The 23,023-nt window shown below is 45.0% G+C and overlaps 1 protein-coding gene across 1 annotated transcript in view; it reads left to right on the forward strand.

Annotated features, from left to right (window-relative positions):
• The window catches only part of LOC124721602 (protein trachealess-like), a 309,705-nt gene that overhangs the window by 266,971 nt on the left and 19,711 nt on the right, over positions 1-23,023 (forward strand). Inside the window, exons 10-12 of the mRNA XM_047246653.1 lie at positions 3,379-3,566; positions 14,610-14,952; positions 22,268-22,626. Of these exons, the coding sequence (XP_047102609.1) occupies positions 3,379-3,566; positions 14,610-14,952; positions 22,268-22,626 (890 nt within the window). The remainder of the gene's footprint in view (positions 1-3,378; positions 3,567-14,609; positions 14,953-22,267; positions 22,627-23,023) is intronic.

Below are 23,023 nucleotides of genomic sequence, written 5' to 3' on the forward strand. Positions count from 1 at the left end.
CGAATTTAATAAAAAGACGCCTACCGACACCAGGAAGCGTCAGCGAACATTTTGCATCCAACAGAAGCCGTCTCCCACGATATAATCTATCAGCCCTAGACGTTAGTTGCGAAGACTTCGAAACCCCATGAATGCTGCCTGATCAAAAGTATCCGCACACTTATTAGTGGACATTAATGTGGGCTGTGCCCACCCTTCGCCTTTATGACGGCTCGCACTCTGCTCAGGATTTAATTAAATGAAATGAAATGAGCTACGGCATTGTTGGCCGGGAGGTCCCATCCGGGGAAGTTCGGCCGCCAGGTGCAAGTCTTATTGCAGTCGGCGCCACATTGGGCGACTTGCGTGCAGGTGATGAGGATGAAATGATGATGAGGACAACACAACACCCAGTCCACGAGCGGAGAAAAATCTCCAACCCCGCCGGGAATCGAACCCGGGCCCGCTGCATGTGAGGCAAGCACGTTACCACCCAGCTGAGCAGGCAGACCCATTTAATGAGGTGTATGAGTGTCTGTTCAGGAAAGGTAGTCCATTCATCCCCAGGAGCCGAAACCAGATAAGGTAGTGATGTAGCATGTTGAGGTCTGGAACGAAGCTGACGCTCTAACTCATTCCAGAAGTGTTCCATTGGTATCAGGTCGGGGCTCTGGACAGGCTAGTCCATTTCAGGAATTTTATTGCCCACAAACTATTGCCTCACCAATGTTACTTTATGGCAGGTTGCATTGTCCTCATGAGTCAATCATCGTGTCCGAATTGTTCCTCTACTGTACGAAATACACAGTGCGATGAAATGTGTTAATGTCCTTACGCACTTAGCGTTGTCTTATGCGCAATAACGGGGCCACACTGTGTCCAAGAAAAAGACTCCTATGCATAACATCACCTCCTCTGTACTTCACTGCTGGCACTGCACATGATGGCGGCTAACGCTCTCCAGGCATTCGCCAAACCCAAGACCTTTCGTCGACCTGTCATAGGGTATAGGGTGGTTCATCACGCCAGATACTCGTTTCCATCCACTGTCCAGTGGCGTCCCTCTTTACACCGCCTCAAGCGCCACTACATGATGTGTGGCTTGTGAAAAGCTGCTGGACCATTGTAGCCCCCCCCCCCATTTTTTTAAACTCCCTACGCACATTCAGTGTTGTAGCTAGACTGCTGATAGCCTTTCAGATTCACGAATGATTACTTCCGATGATTTCATGCATTTTTTACTACCACTCTGCAATGCTCGGCAGTCCCTGTCTGCCAGTACACGAGACCTACCTGCTCTTGGTTTAGCTTTGGCTCTTGCTTCTCGTTTTCACTTCACAAGCACATCACCAACAGTTGGCCTGGGCGCCGTTAGGAGGACTGAAACGTCCGAAGTAGTTTTGATATTCAGGTGATATCCAAAAAATATTCCACGATCGAAGACACTGAGCCCTGCTGACTGACCCATTCTGATCGTAGTGCTTCTTTACTGACAACACTTTACTCCCCGCTTCGTTTTACACTGGCAGATCCGTCTCTCGTGGCATTTAGTGGGCAGTTGTATAGTTCATAAGGGTCTCCACATACTTTTGATCAGTTAGTGTATCTGCTGTTAGCCGATCTTTGAAATCATACAATATCGTAACGAAGCGGCAGCAAGGGCTCTGTTGTTGAACATGAGCGAGATGTGAAACTTCCTGCCAGATGTGTAGGCAGCAGCTGTGTGAACCAAAGCACACTACTGCCAATAAGGAAGAATAGGAAGATAGAAGTCAGTCGCAATCCCATTGGTATTTTATTGGTCCTGCATATTCACATTTCAGCTATAAGTGGCATCTTCAGTACATTTGAGTGGGTTACCATCCAAGAAACTCGCAGCAGTACATGATTAGATTAGATTAGACTCGATTAAGTTTTCTTTCCGTAGACCTAAAAATGTGATGATTCTCGTGAGTGTGGAACATGTTAAAGAGTGTAAGATAAAAAGGATAGAACATTTGAATATAATACTGATTTCCCTGATCATTTGTCAGGAGATTGTGAAGATATGTGAACACGTTACAGTAAACTGGAACTGTTAATATTTACAGAATTAATACATTGTCAGAATGATACATAGTTATGCACCTTCAATAAATTTTTCATATACAAAGTACGTAACCTTGATTGTTGTGAAGTGCTGCCAAAACTGAAATCTAACAGACATTTTTACCTAAGCTGGTCTAACAGTTTCTGTTAAGATATTCATCTATCGAGCTGAAGTGTTCCTGGTGCGTCTGATACTCAGGTGATATCTAAAAACTAGTCCACGATCGAAGCCAATGAGATCTCCTGATGCGGCTCATTCTGCTGTTACTGCTTCTTTACTGACAACACAGTACACACCGCTTCGTTTTACACTTGCAGGTTGGTCTTTCGTGACTTTACTAGTGTACAGGAAGAACGTAACTCACTCAAATGTACTGAAGATGGCTTTTTATAGCTGAAATCTGAATATGCAAGAGTCACAAAGAAAAGTAATGCGACTGCGACAGATTTCTATAGTCCTATCCTTCCTCAAGTTAAGCTTTGGTCGTTGCGCACAGAGGTTCCTTATGGAACCAAAGTTTTTTTTATTTTTTTTTAGAATATTTATTCAATCCAATAATATCATACATAATAACCCGCCACGTTATACATTAGTGGGTCTTAACATCTACAATACAATTCAATGATGTTAGCAGCATTTTCTATTTCTAGTTTTAATCTACTTACATGCTACAGGAAATGATGAGCTAGTTGTTCAATGGGTAAGAACTAATCTCTGCTCTAATCTAACTATTCTAGAAGCTACTTCCAGCAGCGTTACAGGAGTGCCAGTTATTGTATAAACCTACTTTTTGGCCGTGCCCACCTATCTAATCACAGTGGGCGTGCCCCTCGCACCGGGCTGGCCTTTAGAAAATCGCTGCAGATTCTGTATGGCGATGTCCTGATCTTCTTCCTACTGACAATTATCTATCTACTAGGTCACTATCGGTGTGCAATTGTCAAGTTCGGGTGTTTGCGCACCTTCCCCCTGTTCCAGGACGTGGCGGATTAACCAAAGTTGTTTAAGACATATTTTCGGTAGTGGTCGTCTCTTCGTGATGCTACTTGGACGAAATGACTCTGCGATAATAGTGTGATTATACAGTCGCGGGCTGAAGGTTAGCCTGCTTTTCGTATGCAGAAGATAAGATGACGAGCGGTTGGAGAACTGGCATGCCCCTCCCGGTTAATTCGTAACCTGTATCCTTTCTCGTGTTTTTACGGGCAGATTTAGCGTCTCTCTGTGCCTGCGCCCTCGTCGAGGGTCATCTGGCCAGCCTCGATTTCATGTTTGAAGCAGAGAAAGACGACGGCGGGTTGCGGTTGCAGGTCGCAGCAGCGGCGCGGGCGCGGCCAGCCAGCAGCAGCCGCCGCAGCAGCCGCAGCCGGAGCCCCATCGGTCGCCGCCGGACCTGGAGGAGGGCTCTTCGCAGGGCGCGGCCGGCGCCGGCGCGGGCGCTGGCGCGGGGGAGCCGCACGGCAGACGGCTCGCCGCCCCCGCACCCGGCCCATCGCAGGTAACGCCCTAGTCTGGGACGAGCCAGCACTGAGGAACCTACGGAGCTCAGTACGGGGGTCTTTCAATAAGTAACGCAACACACTTTTTCTGAAAGTAGGTTGGTTTTATTCAGGATTCCAGTACACCATACTATTCCCCACTCGCCGGCCGGTGTGGCCGAGCAGTTCTAGGCGCTACAGTCTGGAACCGCGTGACAGCTACTGTTGCAGGTTCGAATCCTGCCTCGGGCATGGATGTGAGTGATGTCTTTAGGTTTAAGTCGTTCTGAGTTCTAGGGGACTGATGACCTCAGCAGTTAAGTTCCATAGTGCTCAGAGCCATATTCCCCACTCTTTGTGCTACAGAACCCAATTTTTCGACGTAATCTCCGTTCAATACGACGGCCTTCGCTACCTTACTGGGAAGGCCCGTATGCCCGCACGCTACCGCTATACTGGTGGACGTCAGAGCCCACGTCTTGCTACATCAATAACCTGCCCATCATCCATGTAAGCTTCCCACGGATTGCACCTTTCATTGGGCGAAGCAGATGTAAGTCGAAAGGTGCGACGTCCGAGCTAGGATGGATGAGGAAGAACAGTCCAATGAAGTACTGTGACCTCTCGGGCGCGCAGGCTCTTGGGCGAGTGTATCAGCACTACCTCCAGAGAAGTCCAGTTGAAGAGCGAGATGTTTGATTGTGATCTGTCGAGCATGTCAGATGAGAATTTCCGCACGTTTTATCTTTGTAGGAGTCACATCTGTGTGCTGCCGGCCAGCACGGGGGAGATCGGACAGATTTGCGCGACCTTGTTGCAATAATGACAGACACCACGTCCGATGACTCACTGAGCGTTTGTTCATTTCCAGGTCTCCGTAGACACTTTGCAAGCGCCTATGAATATCTGCGATGCTCTAGTTTTCGCCAAAAGAAACTCAATTACAGCACTATGCTTGGAATGAACCTTCGTTACAGATTCCATTTTGCAGACTACGAATAGCTCCGCCACCTATCGGAACTTCATGAAACTATAGGGGCTGAAGCGGGAAAATTCCGCAATGTCCCACAACAAATTCCGAATTTTTCCAACTGACTCTGGCCGAGAAAAAAATGTGTTGCATTACTTATTGAACGCCACTCGTACAGAGTTGGAATGACCACTCCGTGAAGCCGAAACGTGACTCTTGATGTCACAACCCCCATTATAGCACAGGGAAAACTGGCAAATTGTTCTGTTAAACGGAAGAGTGGCAATTCTTTTGAGCGGCCCCTCTCGCCGGAGGTTCGAGTCCTCCCTCGGGCATGGGTGTGTGTGTTGTTCTTAGCATAAGTTAGTTTAAGTAGTGTGTAAGTCTAGGGACCGAGGACCTAAGCAGTTTGGTCCCTTAGGAACTCTCTCTCTCTTTCTCTCTCTCTCTCTCTCTCTCTCTCTCACACACACACACACACACACACACACACACACACACACACACACACACACACAAACGCGCGCGCAAAATTCTTGTTTACTGATACAACGTGACGCTATCTAGTTTCATTTTGTGTTCCAATGATTGAATCATTAGAGAGTCGCAAACCTGAGAACTACTAACAACTCCGAATGTTACTCACCAACATGGCATAGCCACCAAACACCGTTATTGATATTACAACTTGAGTCTGGAAGAAAGGTACATGCTTTGTGGGGTGATAGTGTTAGTGATTCTGAACAAAAAACTTCGAATCGACGGATGCCCTATTCCGAATGCTTTCCAAGATATAACACATGTACGGTACATTGTTATTTATTTTCTGTATTATTCAAACATTGTCATTGTTTACAACATACCACAGTATTATAGAGGAAACTGGGACCAATAATTTCATACCGGACACTTTTGCTCCATCAATTCGGTAAACTATCCCAATTTAGCCTAGAAAAACTACCTAAGCTACAGCACATGTGCATCGCCCAAGATTTTCAATATTCTCGCGCTCTGTTCGAACAAATTATGAGTCCTAATTGGTCTTTTTGAACGAAATTTAATTTAGTTTAATTTTGTACTGCGACACGTTTCCTTTGGAGGTTGCCATTTTCGAGTTATTCAAGAAAAACGTATAAAAGTGATATTAATGTGTTCTATCTCGGAAACAGTTTGGAGTATGGCGTAAGTCCATACGAAGTTTGTTGTTCAAAATCACTAATACTGTAACCCTCAAAGCCTGTGTCTTTCCTCCTGACTCACCCTGTATATGGAGAGACACCCTTTAGTACTCTTTGTAATGCATCGCACTATAGGTTTAGTTTGTAGCTCACTGAACGAATCACTAGAAATTCACAAGCACTAATAACAACGCCGAACGCCCCTCACAAATGTGTTCTAGCTGAAAAACAATGTCACGGATTTCTGCACAAAGGCGCCTTTAAGGAGGCTACAACGTGACATGGTCTAGGATTGGTTTGTAGTTTACTGAATGAATTGGTGGAAAGTTGCAGGCATAAGCACTATTAACAACTCCGAATGCTCCTCACGAATACAGCGTACCCGACAAATATCATCATAGATTTCTGGTCAAAGATGGCTTTTAGTAGACTCTACAACGTGACATTATACACGTATGTTTGGTTTGTAGCACGCTGAATGAAGCACCGGATAGTTCCAAGAGCAAGCACTACTAACAACTCTGAACGCCTCTCTTCTGGATAGTCGCCAGAACAAGCACTACTAACAACGCCCCTCATCACTACGGCGTAACCGACCAATACCGTCATGGTTTTCTGGGCGAAGACACCTTTAAGTACTTTCTTCGGTGTGATATTGTCTAGGTTTAGTTTGTAGGTCACTAAACGAATCACTGGAAAGCCGAAAGCACAATCACTTGTAACTACGCTGAACACACCTCACCAATATGGCGCAGCCGCCAAACACCGTCACAAATTTTTGTGCCAACACTAAAGGGAGGTTGTTTTTATGCATTTATACTTAGTGAACTCTAAAGATGCAATAGGAGAAAAATGTGATATTTCAACTAAAAGACACTTTCGTATCACGTTATGCACGTGCCACTGGGCTCGTGTAGGACATCTGTGTCTATGAAAAATCAGAATCTATACGTTAAAATCGGCCCACTGATGCCAATAATATTGACTCTATGTTCAACGGATGATTTTCATTGACACACAACCCCTAGAGTACGTGGCAGTGCATGGAATGGCTTGATATATACAGCGGTAGGTAATGCCATTTTCCTTTTTGAACTATTCGATGCATCGTAAGGGCAGGTAAAAGCATGTGAAGGAAAGAAGTTCGGATTTATACGAGGCATCGGTAAAAGGAGGAGGATCAATGATTACAATGGACGGCAATTTATTTGCCCTTAAGACACTTGATCGCCACGAATCCTTAAAAAAGATAGACTTAAACGTCTGTAACACGTTAAATATGGACAACAAAAATAATGTCATAATCTTAACTACGTATTCCTCTAATACAGTTAACAACACAAGTTCATGAACATGGGGATACTATTACAGATATAATTCGCTTTATGCAATTGGTGGATATGGGGGACAGTATGGGACGAAGGCTTCGAAAACGTTTCATTTAAACTCTCAGACATTAGCACGTTACCCTTTAGGAATAGATGCACTAGGAATTTAAGTGTGCTCTACTACTATAATCAGTCCCACTGGAGTGAAAGCAGGGAGAGAACAGTCATATTACCAGCCGGATGCCATAATAGCGAAACCCACGTTAAATTCCATAATTGCAAGATGAGAAGATACCGTTACACATGTTGGTACTCATTCTGCCCGTAATTTCACGTATGACAACACAGAACACAGTATTGCTCATTGGATGCAAGATAAGGAACACATGGCAGGTTCTGCTCAGTACAATTATGTTCAATAACGGGTGGAGCCCAGTAACTCGGATTAATATTCTCAAAAGACGGCTGCGGAATAACTGAGTGTGATCGGTGAAGGCTATGGTATTCTCATTTTATCAGCTCAGACTGAGTTTCGATTGACTAAGTTGTCATGTGTTAGTATGGTTACTGACAAAGGAGCCGGCCGAAGTGCCCGTGCGGTTAAAGGCGCTGCAGTCTGGAACCGCAAGACCGCTACGGTCGCAGGTTCGAATCCTGCCTCGGGCATGAATGTTTGTGATGTCCTTAGGTTAGTTAGGTTTAACCAGTTCTAAGTTCTAGGGGACTAATGACCTCAGCAGTTGAGTCCCATAGTGCTCAGAGCCATTTGAACCATTTGAACTGACAAAGGACCATGGGGCTGATCCCGGCGGAGGTTCGAGTCCTCCCTCGGGCATGGGTGTGTGTGTTTGTCCTTAGGATAATTTAGGTTAAGTAGTGTGTAAGCTTAGGGACTGATGACCTTAGCAGTTAAGTCCCTTAAGATTTCACACACATTTGAACATTTTGAACAAACGACCACCACCAAATTCACGATTTTAACATGTTGAAATAACACGAATTCTGAAAGAAAAGTATTTGAAAGTTTCATGAACAAACACGTATTTAATTTAGGAATGAAGAAATGCATGAAATGCTAATCTCATTAAACTATATTCACACTTGGGTAGATCTCACTGCCAAAGGCTGTCTCACAAAAAGGGATTTTACGTGTAAAAAAGAGTGTATACAACCAAAAATATGACCTCAAAATGGAGTCATCGAATTTTAACTCTATGTGGAACAGATGAAAAAGCGCTGATGCAGATGAAAAACCGCTGCATGGTGAAAAATCAACTCTATACCTAATCCCAAACCATATCAGAAAACTCAAGAAAGATACTATTTTATACTCACGAGGCCCCGACAAGGACCGTCTGAACGTTCACAAAATTTCCGCGGGTCCGTCCTCGCCAAGTGGTGGGGAGGACCTGGACCGTTACTTGTTGTCAGCCGCAGGTCAGTGATGTTGAAAGAGAACGGGACATCTCTTAACTCGCCCTGCGTTTACTGCTAACCCCCCCACTACCAGAATACTGCAATGTTCACCAAGCGAGGTGGCGCCGTTGTTACACTCTAGACTTGCATTCTGGAGGAAGACGGTTAAAATACACGTCTGGTTGTCATGATTTAGGTTTTCCGTGATTTCCCTAAATCGTTCCAGGAAAATTTGAAGATTGTTCTTTTGCAAAGGTCGCGGTCGGTTTCCTTTCCCACCATTTTGTAATCCGTGATTGTTCTCGTTATGTTCGTAGAAACGCTAACAGAAAGAAGTATGGATCAAAAAGGTATCACTCCATAATAAATAAACACATTTTCATGCACATTCTTCTTCTAGAGGCTCCTCACAACAGTAAAAGAGTGAAACTCAATGTGACTCACGTATTAATGACATGTTTGTAAGTACGAGGTGACAAATATTATGAAACGGAACTGACAGTACCTTTTTAAGACGCCTTTAACTAGTCTCTACAACGTGACATCAACTAGGTTTAGTTTGTTTTTCAATGAAAGGATCATTAAAAAGTTGAAAGCAGTAGCACTACCAACAATTCCGAACGCTGCTCGGCCGGATGGAGTAGCCGCTAAACGCCGTCACGGATGTAAAGACGCCTTTGAGCAGTGTCTCCAGTTCATTATTCAATTCATTGAGAGGACTGGACAGCATCAGACAAAACACTTAATAAAAACAATTTCGCTGACTTCGTGAAATGTTTGAATAAATATGAAGACGCGCTTAAAAGTTCTATGGGTGCCACAAAGATACAGTTGACATTAACGAAGTCAGCACGTGGTTTTACTCGGCGATTGTCTTGAATAAGTGTCTTTAGTCGACATAAAAGTTTTTTGGGTCTGCTACCGCGTTTTATACATTTTGACGCGGTACGATACCCAGAAAACTTTTATGTCGACTGACTGGACGCGGAAGCCTACGCAATTATAAGTGTTTTTAGCTTTCTTTTTGCGTCATATTTGTTTGCATGCTCAAGTTTTCAACGACTTCCTCTGTCGTCGAAATAGTCGTTGACGTCGTCATCGTCGCCGCCAGGAGTTAACTGTCGTATTAATAGGCCGTGTGGGACTTTCGTATATAGTTGGCCGAATTATGTCATGGGGGTGACACGAAGCCACGGAACTAATATGATAATGAGCAAGGATCTGGAGGTAGTAAGGTGCTGAGCATAAATTAAATGCCGGCCGGGGTGGCCGAGCGTTTCTAGGCGCTACAGTCTGGAACCGCGCGACCGCTACGGTCGCAGATTCGAATCCTGCCTCGGGCATGGATTTGTGTGATGTCCTTAGGTTAGTTAGGCTTAAGTAGTTCTAAGTTCTAGGGGACTGATGAGCTCAGAAGTTAAGTCCCATAGTGCTCAGTGCCATTTGAACCATAAATTAAATAATTGTTTTAACATATTTATTAAACACAGAGGCCAAATTTAACATCAACAAAGATGAGCATCACTTATTCCCCACATAGGCCGAGTTTAACATAAACAATTAGGAACCATTAATCTCATGGAAATATGATAAACAAAAAACCTTAAATTAAAATTTCTGTAGTAGTATAGAGGATTTATTTCTTGTAATCAAAACTAAACAAACTCTTTGAACTCTATAAATACTAGAAAATCACCCCAGAGGTAATTATTGGTTCTGACAGCAGTTTTGGCTACTTGGGAGTCAATATTACAAAGACCACAATGTGCATACGCTTGAAACATTAAAAAAAAAAACTTTCGAGGTAGCAGAGTATGCAACTTCTACACGGACTTTAAAATAACATGTTGAACATTAGCAAATCAACAAACATAAGCAGTTATTCACAAGAGCAACCAAAGATAAATCCAAGGCAAATAAAGGGACTGAAACGTGTGGATTAAACAAATTAACGGTAACCAGTTTGAACTAGGCCCACATCCCGAACGGTTGCTCGATTCAGTACAGATTCTAAAATATACATACAGAAAATAAATTAAATTTACATAACATATTAATGGCAAATAGCGCACAGGCCTTCAACCATGACAAAGAAAATGAGGGTAGACAACAGAGTTCGTTTGACCCGTCAGTCATGGGATTAACAGACCAGAATTTACATAACTGTATAAATTACAACACACATATGGGACTTTTAATCTTAACTTACAAGGAAAAGTCTTAATGAACCTAAACCCAGAGAGTTCAGGAACCAGTAGTGCAGGTAAAGGCTAATCTTTCTAAATCAACGTTAACTGACAATGAAAACATTTTTAATATACCTAAACATACAAAACACATGCACCAGTAGTTCAGGTAAAAGAAAGTCTTTCTAGACCAGGTGCTCACTAACAGAACAAGATAAAATGGAAGCCCTCTTACAGCCGAATAAATGTTTAACTAGAGCACGTCCGTATTACCGGCGACTCTCCAGTAGGGTTAGAGACACTCCTCAAAGTAAACATCAGCCATCCAAACATGGCGAGCGCACATCCACAGTTTAGCAATCTCAGGATGCGATCCAGATAAACTTCTCACCAGTCAACCCGCAGCAGACTTCCAGTGTGAGCTACGCGCGCGTTTAACTTCCGCTCGAGGCACCGCAAAGGTGCCACGTACAGAGACATCAAAGAACCTGTAGCTATGTGACAAATCCCAAAGTCGTTCCATAACCAAAGCACGGCTCAGGAGCTTTGATACGGTACCAGGAATTATGTCGATGTCGGTGATGGAGGAACCTTAGTTGAGATGCGATTGCTTCATATGATGGATAACCCAGCTTATTTCTTTGTAGCCTTTTACCATCGGGTGTGTTTTCCATGCACTTCTAAGGATGCAGCTACTGTCTCGGCTAAAGTTGTATTTTCTGATCTCAATGGTTTCTTTGATGACAGACTCCCAATATGTAGGTGCATGGCATCAAATATAACCCTGGTAGCATACGAAAGTATGGAAGTTTCGTGAATTCGTGATGTCTCCATGACGTAATTTGGACTACTACATATGAAAGTATCACACAGCCTATTGGTGTGACAACTAACTCCTGACGACAGTGACAGAGGAAGGCAATGAAAGCCTGTGCATGTAAACAAATATGACGTGATAAAATACTAAAAAAAATTGTCAGTTAATGAAGTTGGTTTTTATTATGTTGGTTCTTCAAGTAACCTATGCCCTACCAGTTAACTATGTATTCTTTATAGCATCATTTGTCCTCCTTCGACCTACGTAAGACAGAACCAACCACACCTACCGGTGTGTCTCAAGACTTTGCCCTTTCCCCTCTCATTTACATCCTGTACACTGCAGGCATTACTAGTCGTACAACCCTCACCTATCCCCGGCATTATGCTCACGTCTCTGCATACCTAGATACCCGGCACAGGCTCCAATTCCTCTATGCCATCATCTTTGGCCGCACTACTCATCCTTCCCGTGGTCTAGGTTTCCTCATCTCTCCATCTGCAACTAATCTATTCCTCTCACTAGCACACTAAAGCATTTAGGACTAACACTCGACAGAAAAGTAATGTGAATTGCACACCCCCTTATCACCCATCACAAACGCCGGACACTCACTGAAACTACTAACCGTGCGATCCTAGACCTGCATCCTTCTACTATTTTCCTCACTTACAAATCCCACAGCCACCCAATCCTAATTAATGCCATTGTTTTCTTGATCTCTGCATTTTACAAATCCTACAAACTCCTAGATATCATAGAAAATCTGCTCATCGCCTCGCCTTCCATGTTCGCATACTATCCTCAACTCGCGTTCTGTATCAAAGCTCATCAATTTACCCCATCTTCTTCTCCTCTTGGAGCACCTTCGTACTCAATACATTAATCAGAAAACCTAACCCAGCACCCTCTAACCCACCCACTAACCACCAACCGAGGTACCCTGCTGCGACACTGCATCCACGTCCTACCTTCCATGCACCTCCATATCTTGCCCAAAGAAGAAATGTCTCTCGCGATACACCCTTCTTTCCAGCCCGAGTCAACAACTCTCCACATGACCCAATCCGACCACTTTCTCCCTTATCCATCCTCTCCCTCGATAACTATAAGCTGCTTTCTATGGTTCTACAAGGTCCCATTGTAGTATTCATCATATCACCTCCATCAGGAACATGACCATTTTTATGCACCACCAGCATCGTCACTATAGCATGGAAGCATCAACTTCAGCTTCCATTATTGTGTAAAATCATTTAATTTAAATCATAAAAATATCTTCATCAATGTACGGCTTAAAACAGAACTTGTTTCAGCTGTTTTGTATAATTAAAACTTTGTTAAGCGTGTTAAACCTTTGGCTGAAGAGCCTCTGCCAATCGTCTTTGCCCCTCAATTGGTCTGATTGTGTACTGAAATTGTATAACAACTAAGTCGAAATTTGTGTCTAAGGAATATATGAATATACCCTGCCCACTCACACTAACTTGACCACCTGTCAAGAGACTGAGTAACCACCAGTTGTAGCACAGGCCGCTGTGAGACCTGCAGGAAGAGTGTCACTGAGGTTCTGGAAGGTACTGACAGGATGTGGAGCCATGCCGACTTCAGAGCCGTGGTCAGCTGAGCTACATTTCTCGGTTGTGGATCCATGCCTCGAACGGCGCGATCGAGGTGGTCCAACAGATTCTCGACTAGGTTTGAATCCGAGGAGTTTGGTCCCCAGGGGAGTACGGTAAACTCATCCTGGTGCTCTTAGAATGACGAATGTACAGTGCTAGCTGTGTGAGATGTTGCATTGTCCTGCTGATATACGCTATCGGGCCGAGGAGAAACAAACAGCATGTACGGGTGGACATTGTCCTCGAGGATACATGCATACTTGTGTTGATCCATTGTACCTTCCAGAATAACTAGTTCACCCAGGGAATACCACGATAACATTTTCTATATCATAACGTTCCCTCCTGGTTCCAGAGTGTTTCCTTTCAGACGTTTCACGCCGCACACGTCGACGGTCATCTGTCCAATGGAGAATAAAAAGTTATTCATCTGGAAAGGTCACCTGCCGCCGCTCAGTGTACGTCCAGTTGCGATACTGTCGAGCAAATTCTAGCCTTCGTCGGTGATGAACAGCAGTTACCATGGGTGCACGAGCCAAGCACCTGCTGTGGAGACCCATATACAGCAACGTTTGCTGAACAGTCCTTGAGAAGGCGCTATTGGTAGCCCCTTGGCTATCAGTTGCTTGACAGTTACAAGTCTATTCGCACATTTCCGCAACCGTCGTTCACCCCTGTCATCTATAGCCCGTAGTGCATCACAGTTGCCTCGGCACCGATTTTGCCATGCACGGTGTACTTTAACCACGGCGGCACGCGAACAGTTTGTAAACTCAGCCGTTTCGGAAATCCTTCCACCCTTGGCCCGTAAGCCAATAATCATGCACTTCGAGATGTTACCTAAAACTCTGCGTCTCCGCATCACGGCAACGACTTCACTGTTTACGACGTCCCCCTCCTAGTGCTGCCACCTGCCGTCTGTGAGTGATTATCGCTCGTTGACTTCGAACATAGGCTGTTGTCACATTAATCTTACTGTACCGTATATAAAACTTACATTTAACGATATGGAAAATGTAAAGAACTGATTATTTATCAAGTCTGAAAACATCGAAAATCAAACTCGAATTAATCCCAAACGCCGGCCGGGGTGGCCGAGCGGTTCTAGGCGCTACAGTCTGGAACCGCGAGACCGCTACAGTCGCAGGTTCGAATCCTGCCTCGGGCATGGACGTGTGTGGTGTCCTTAGGTTAGTTAGGTTTAAGTAGTTCTAAGTTCTAGGGGACTGATGACCTCAGATGTTAAGTCCCATAGTGCTCAGAGCCAACTGAACCTTTTTTTTTTTTTAATCCCAAACAAAATGGATGAGTTCGATAGGAATTACAATATGAGATGGGATGAAGAGCTTAGCGGACCTTATTCAAGTTCCTGATGAATAGAATGTGACAGTCTTCAATCTTAGCGAATGGCCCATTTCCAACGACCCTGACGTCACACTGTAAATTGTCTTTCGTTCTCCCCGTCATCTTCCTCGAAGTAGGCAGTCAGCTCGCTGCGCTGTGCCGATAAGGTGTGAGTGAGAGGGTGTTTTGTACGTTGCCGCAGCTCGGCGGCGGGCTGAGCATCCGCGCGCTCAAGAAGCTGGCGGCGACGCGCGGACGCCCGCACAAGCGCAAGCTGCTTTCTGACGAGGACAGCAGCTGCTGCAGCTCCGACGAAGACGACGAGGACGACGAGGACTCGTCGGCGGCAGCGGCGGCGGCTGCGGCGGCGGCGTCGGTGGCGGCGTCGGCGGCGGCGGCGGTGGCGATGGCGGCGGCGGCGGCCAAGCGAGCGGCCGTGCTCAGCCCCGCGTCCTCGTCCTGCCACTCGTCGTCGGCGGCGGCCGCGCTGCCCTCCGATCACAGCCCCAAGCCCGACGACCCCGACGGCCAGCCCGGGCCCCCAGGTAAGCGCCAGTTCTCTCAACTCTGACCTCGGCTATTGCAAAAACGCCAGCGATATCGAAACGAAGGTTGCCTACTAGTGTCAGGGCGCAAAGCGATCATCCTGATAAGTGCTTCCAGTTTCTTAGATTTTAAAATTATTTTACAGTTATCTAGTCCCCCTATTGGGGGCGGGCTGCCATCGGTCAAATTGCCCTTCTTCTGCCATTGTATTATAAAATTTACAATTTGAATATCAATGTTTAAGAAGGTAAAATACGCGACGATGTTTATGAAAAGATGATTGTGATTTGGTGTACATTCTTTTTATTACGAGCATAATATGACGGGGCTCCTGCTAATTGTAACTACTGGGATGTGGGAAGTGCTGGAGGAAGATGTTACATACAGGGTGAAAATTATTTAAACCGGAGAATTCTAGGAGGTTGCATGGGACACCAAAACAATTATTGGCTGTGGTGTACGGGAAGGTGTCGTCGTTGAGTGACTGTAGGAGGATGACTTGGACAGGATTTGTGATTGGTGCAAAGAATGGCAGCTAACTCTAAATATAGATAAACGCAAATTAATGCAGATGAATAGGAAAAAGAATCCTGTAATGTTTGAATACTCCATTAGTAGAGTAGCGCTTGACACAGTCACGTCGATTAAATATTTGGGCGTAACATTCCAGAGCGATATGAAGTGGGACAAGCATGTAATGGCAGTTGTGGGGAAGGCGGATAGTCGTCTTCGGTTCATTGGTAGAATTTTGGGAAGATGTGGTTTATCTGTGAATGAGACCGCTTATAAAACACTAATACGACCTATTCTTCAGTACTGCTCGAGCGTTTGGGATCCCTATCAGGTCGGATTGAGGGAGGACATAGAAGCAATTCAGAGGCGGGCTGCTAGATTTGCTACTGGTGGGTTTGATCATCACGTGAGTGTTACGGAAATGCTTCAGGAACTCGGGTGGGAGTCTTTAGAGGAAAGGAGGCGTTCTTTTCGTGAATCGCTACTCAGGAAATTTAGAGAACCAGCATTTGAGGCTGACTGCAGTACAATTTTACTGCCGCCAACTTACATTTCGCGGAAAGACCACAAAGATAAGATAAGAGAGATTAGGGCTCGTACTGAGGCATGTAGGCAGTCAGTTTTCCCTCGTTCTATTTGGGAGTGGAACAGGGAGAGAAGATGCTAGTTGTGGTACGATGTACCCTCCGCCACGCACCGTATGGTGGATTGCGGACTAGGTATGTAGATGTAGATGTAGATGAAGCTTTTTCTCGTATAGCAAATTACCTATGAGCATTTTTAATCGCATAATCGCTCTGAGCACTCGTTAAATTATGCATAACATGAGGACGGATCAGACTAATGTCAGAAATGTCCTTTATGAGAATCCATTTCACTTACAGAGAGCGCACGACCTAGAAACATACAATTATCCTCTCAGAGCACAGTTTTCGTATTTGCATGGAACAATGTCAAACGCATCCTACGTTTTCTGTCCTCTGTAGTGTTAACAGGTGAAGGAACGTTTGGGCGAGATTGGGTTTTCAACATCCACAATTCGCATGTTTCGAGTGAGATTAATCTACATGTCACATTTACTCGCGCTCGTCAGTCGCCGTTCTACTTGAATGTGTGGGCAGATGTTGTCGGTGACTGTTTAATTGGGCTGTATCTTCTATCTAGGCCATTAAATGACAGGCATTATTATTGTTTCCTCCCCAGACCATTGTCAGAGTTGTTGGGTGACGTGCCACTCGCTAAAAGACAGCGCACTTTGTTCCAGCATTACGCGGCGCCGGCACATTTTGGTCGTCCTGTGCGTCGATTCTTAAACGGACAATTTCCAGAAAAGTGAATTGGCAGTGGTAGTCCTGTACCATAACCTACTCGATTCCCTATTTGACATCTCTTGGCTTTTCTGTGTGACGTGAAATGCGCAACCTTGTTTACAAAGCCCCTGTTGAATCAGAAGAGGACCTTATTGCCCAGATACCGGCAGCAGCAGCTGCAGCAGTAAGAATTAAGGACACTCCTGCAGTCTTTGACCGTGTTAGATAGAACATGACGTGCCGGTGTAACCTTTGTTTACAAGTCAATGGAGGCATTTTTGAACCTCTACTTCAAATGAGGTAATTGTGTTTTGTTAATGTTTTTATCTCTTGATAATAAAGAATTAAAAACTTGTTTGTATAACTTTTTGTCCTCACGGGAAAAACATTAGAAAAAGTGTTTTCATTGTCTCATGCAACCTCCCAGAGTCTATTAGTTCAGTTAATTTAAAAAATCCTCACAGGAAAATATGACATTAAAGAAAAGTATATTTTTTTCGGTATCCTGTGCAACTTGCCAAAGTTTGTGGGTTTAAATAATTTTCATCCTATAGAAAAAAAATCTGGGAGGGAAGTGATAGGAGGGGTGTAGATGTTGAGTGGGATGTCAGCTGGGCAAAGAATTTTTATTTACGATGGTTAGAGTAGGTTATGGTTCCAAGGAAGAAGAAATTGCAGGGATCAGTTCATGGTCTGAGAGTGGAAGGTGACTAGAATTGTTTTGGAAAAGCTCATAGTGTGTTTGGAGATAAAGAGAAGGTGGAATGTGCTCTTAGAGGAACGGCCTACTGGCTTTCAAGGATGGAGAAGACTATAGGGTTGTTGGGAATCAATTTTACGTGAGATGTAGGAGAGGCGATGGTGTTCTAGATGTTGGAACTTTATGAGCTGCTCCAGGATACGAGTGGGAGAAGATAGTCGGATACCGAAAGCGATGTCAAGTGCATGTTCTTCCAGGATTTGGTGGGAGCGGAAGTTTGTGCTGCAGGGGCATAGTAGGAAAGGAGCAGACTCGGGTTTTATGTGTATAGATGATGGTTGGTTAGTAGTTGTAGTCTAATTTGGGCTCTCTTTTGTAAGGTTACTAGCTGAGGGTTGCAGGTTACTTTTTTCATCGAGTATTCCTTTATTTGGTTACTTTTAGCAATCAGACCCACATGACTGCGCGACATTACAGTTAAGGCTCTCCATCTGCTTCTGTCTTTTGCTGTCAGCCTCCAGTTCCCTAAGACTCCCAACTGCAACAAGTCTTGTCTTACTCCATCCATCCACCTCTTCCTGGGTCTTCCCACTAGTCTGCTGCCGGACGAGATCCATTGCACTTTTGCGCTGTCTCGTTGTTTCCATTCTCTCTACGTGTCCAGCCCATTGGAGTCTTTTGCTTTTCATATTACAACGATGTTAGCCTCCTTGTATAGCTCTTCTAGTTCTAGATTGTGCGCCTTCTCTATTCTCCACCAGTTATATCCCAGACCGTGCAATATATTTGTCCGAGGCCGTACTCTCAAATGTTAGCAGTCGGTTAACGTCATTCTTTCGACTACTCCAGAGTTGATAACCATATTGATATTTTATATAGTCTTAGTTGTAGTTGTTTAGATACGTTTCTAGATTTTAATACAGGATTTAGAGAGTAATACGATCTGTTTCCTGGCTACAGTCTTACTCTAATCTCTGCTTAAGTTGATATCACCTTACTTCACTAAAAACTGACCCAAGATATTCGAATCCTTTCACACGCTTTTAACTGAAATAGTTCACTGTCAGATCTTGTGAGTTATGGAACTTTCTTTCAATGGGCATTTAGTCAATGTTTCAGTGTCCGCCCCTGGTAGCTGAGTGGTCAGCGCGACGTAATGTCATACCTAACGGCCCGGGTTCGATTCCGGGCTGGGTCGGAGATTTTCTCCGCTCAGGGACTGAGTGTTGTGTTGTCCTTATCATCATCATTTCATCCCCATCGACACGCAAGTCGCCGAAGTGGCGTCAACTCGAAAGACTTGCACCAGGCGAACGGTCTACCCGACGGGAGGCCTTAGCCACACGGAAAAAAAAAGTGTTTCAGTTCTAATTTGTTGCCAGAATATCGGTGCCACTAGTTCCATGGTCTTAACATTTCCTTTGAGTTCTTCTTGTGCGCATTCTATTAGGCAAATGTCATCCGCACAGGCCAGATAGGTAATATTCTCATTGTCGATTTGAGCACCCTGAAATTTCTCTTTGTTGAACTCCCGCTTTATCTTTTCGAGTGCCAGATTGGAAAGGTCAACTAATAATCAATTTCCTTGTCTTAACGCTGTTTCATTTAGGCGGATTGGACGCTTGTGGATTTCCGGGACGGAATACTTGGGTGTCTGAGTGTTTACTGGAATGATAGAAAGGTATCGCTGGTTGCGCCTGAAAGTGAAGTTGTCGAGATGCAGTTGGAGGATTCATTGGGAAATCTTTTCATACAAGTCTCTGAAAAGTTTTACTTCTAATTTTAACAAGTGCTATAATGTTATATGGCTTCTTTCAAGAGCTCCACAAGGCGTTTCAAAATAATGCCGAAAATGAGTTTGTATACTTACTTTGTTCCTCCGAACACCCCGGCGTGTTCCTATATATATTGACGCTCCCTGCAGAGAACCTGTACTCACAAACCCATTATAAAACCATAGCTGAGATAATATTTAGGGTCGCTTGTACGAAATTTCGCTCGGATATCTTCTACTATCCTGAGAATAAACTTGTGACCATGAGTTAAGGTATCACCGAGATGTACGAGAAACCTGTTATGTGGCGACAACGTGACCACTAACGTGTCTTGGCAGTACTATGATACGTGACAAGTGACATGAACACGAAATGTTGCAGAAAACCAGCCATGTGTGCACTTAATGGGTGTGGTGTTTGTCCGTCAGTATGAGATGCGATGCCTTTGCTTGGAAATACAAGATGCACAACAACACTACTGCAAATCATATCGTTGGACTAACACCCTCTGGATGTCAGCAGTGGTCCGCGGTGGCGGTATTAAGTCTACAGTCCTTCGAGCTAGATTGTCACAAGCATTTTCAACCGAAAAACGAAAAACGAGATGGTATCTATAGGCGCCTGATTTCTTCAGGTAGTCGTCCACTAGACAAACCCTCTTTGGAACAGGCATAATCATCTTTCAGATGGAACGAAGTAGACGCACATTCCATTTAAGATGCCATCATTATAGATCGCAGCCATCACAGTATGCTTGGACAATACACATTGTTGTACGTGACCCTAGACATGATGCCGTTCCAGACATCGCTAATCGCTCTCTTTGCAGACCGTGAGGATTTCAGCGTTCACAAGGGACGCTGGTTATGTGAGTGCCCTGTAAAACGCTTCAGGTCTGCTCATACGCCAGCAGGGATCTACTCCCATTGTTAGTAGCAATCACTACATCGATTGTTAGAGCAACCACGTCTTCTGCCGTCGGTAGATTCCGCAAAATTTGTGGAATCCGCGAATGGTTTCTGAGACTAACTACAATTCTAAATTCCCTATACTCCACGTCACTTGCGTTTTCTAAACAAACCAGAAGAACAGAGCTCTACTAAATTAAAAAATACTACTGCTTAAACACTGATAAACGTTGAAAGTGCCTTCTTGTACATTATTTGTGACTGTTCAAATCAACAGTGGCCCTAGAAAATGGTCGTGACTGTGTGGGTGATGCTGGCGAAGGCGACAGTTTACTCCGATACAATACATCTGCTTCACGAACTTCGTCACTGCACCACTCGCACTTTCACGGCCACTCACACTGTGTGTGGAGTGCTCTAAGCCTGATTCGAGGATTTCTCTGGCGCCTGTTGAAGCATTCCTTGTACAATTGGCCTACCTTTTACCTGATTATCACCAATAGCTCCGCTTGCTGGTCCTGACGGGCCATTCGATACCGACCATCCGCCGTGTCATCCTCTGCCATTGGTGATATTCGGATGTGGTATGGAGGGGCATGGGACCAGCATGTCGCTCTATCCGTCGATGTCCGTTTCCCACTCCTAGGAGACACTATTTCTCACTCTGTTAGCTCCTCAGTTGGCATCACGAGACTGAGCGCAACCTGTTCCACCACCCGACGCTGCAAGTATCTCATAAGAAAGACTAATAACAGCAATAGCAGGCAAGTTTCATACAGCAATCAGATGCTGGGGTATGACACTACAAAAGTTCACTTGACGATACCTGCTAAGATCCTAGCACTCTTTCGAGTCACAAGGGCTAAATTCCACCGAATTACTTAGAAATCAATTAGAACATCTGATATGCCATACAGACTTTGTGGAACAGTTCATGGTTTTCAATAACTTTAGCCAGAACCTCTTCTGGGACTCCTTAATAATTCACATTTAGATGGTAGGTACCTAATTATTGGTGTAAGAGCAGTCTCCTGAACGTCCAGAGAGAGTTAGCACAGCAATGACGAATACTTCACTGAAGTGACAGCCTCCAGCAGCCAGCATCCACCATACTGCTCTCTAAGCCTTTGTCAGGTTGCCATCTATTTAAGCCGCTACTTGTTAATAAAGTTAACTGGCATCACGAATCTGCAGCCTTTTCCAGTCCACCCATCAAGGACAAATCCCTGGCAGTACTGGCAACGGAATCTGTGTCCTTTGCGTAGCAGTCACACACTCTAATTATTAAGCTGCGGAGGCGCTTCCAGATGTTGGAGTCTTGTCGCAGCATCACCATTCGGGAAGAAACGTTGTACCATAGGATAGACCTAATCAGCCAGAATGGTCACACAATCTCCCCTGGCAGTAATGCGACCTTGTAGAGTAACCATGGGACTCATGCAATATCACAATACAGTTGCCCAAATCATCACAGAACTCCCGCCATGTTGGGACGTAAACACGGCCAGAAGTTGGAAACAGTGTGAATCAAGACTCATCCGACCACATTATTTTCTTCCACTGCTCTATGGTCCAAGTTTTATGACTTCAGTTTTCGTGTTGCAGGCATTTGCTTCAGTGATGAGTGGTTTTGGAATTCCCTGCTCCTGGAGGTCCCTTCGTGTTGTTTTTGTTCTGACAGAGTTCGCGAGTACGACATTCAATTTTGCAGTGTCTTTTGCAACACTCATTCTCATAGTTTTCGTCACCATCTTCTCCAGTGACGGTCTGTCACTTTCACTCAATACACATTTTTGTTCTGATTTTGACTTGGCAGATGATGCTTTTCCACTTTCCCTTAATGCGGTATAAATCTTATGCTACGGTGGCTCTTGAAACACGAAACACTTCGGTTGCTTTGGTCACGGAAGCAAACCTGCAAGCTTGAGTAGCATTTGCGTTTATGTTCAAGCATGCATTTCTCGCGGTGTTTTCATATTTTCGTCCAACCCCTGTATTTCACTATCTCTAACAGGATTTCGTATAAGATCCACAACAGCTTCCAAATTTCATCTGGCGCCCCTGCCAGGATCTCACGAAGAAGACTAACGCAACTTCGATACTGACAGGTGGTGGTGGAGCAGGGGGCGGCGGTACGTCGGTGAAAGACCTGGAGCACGCCATGTCGAAGCACCTCCCGGCGGCCACGCCACCACAGCAGCAGCAGCAGCAGCCGACGGACTTCAGCACGGACGCGCTTCTGAAGCAGCAACAGCAGCAGCAGCAGCAGCAGCAGCGGAGTACGATCCAGTGGATCGGCGCGCATCACCTGGGGGCGCACGGCGCGCACCAGGCGACGGCGGCCGGCCCGCTGCCCGCGTCGGCGCTGCTGCGCCAGCTGTACGCCAACCGCGAGAGCGTCATCCGCGCCAACGTGCACGCTGCCGCCGCCGCGCGCGGCTCCTCCGCCTACTACACCGCCGACCAGGTTAGTCAGCGAATCAAACCAAATACTGGCCTACCTCACAACTTTCGATCACCTTCTCTATAGATAAACTGCACTACTTGAAAGTTACCAACAACTAACAATGTGTGGTTGTGTAGTTTTGTTGGTACTGGGAAAGCGAAGCATTGAACGAAAGCAGGAAAGATAGAATTCTGACGTTCCATCGATTTCTAGGTCACTAGAGAAGGAACCCTACTACATACGGGAAAGGATAAGGAGAAGGAACTGGCTCTGCATTGCTCACATTTTAAATCGGCCTAAGTAAGGGTCGACAAACTCACTTTGACCCGCGAGACATGCCTAAACTTCTCACTCCTCCAATGTCAATAATTACACTACTTGCCATTAAAATTGCTGCACCACGAAGATGACGTGCTAC

Source organism: Schistocerca piceifrons, chromosome X (genome assembly GCF_021461385.2).
Source record: "Schistocerca piceifrons isolate TAMUIC-IGC-003096 chromosome X, iqSchPice1.1, whole genome shotgun sequence".
In the NCBI taxonomy this organism is placed as follows: Eukaryota; Metazoa; Arthropoda; class Insecta; order Orthoptera; family Acrididae; genus Schistocerca; species Schistocerca piceifrons.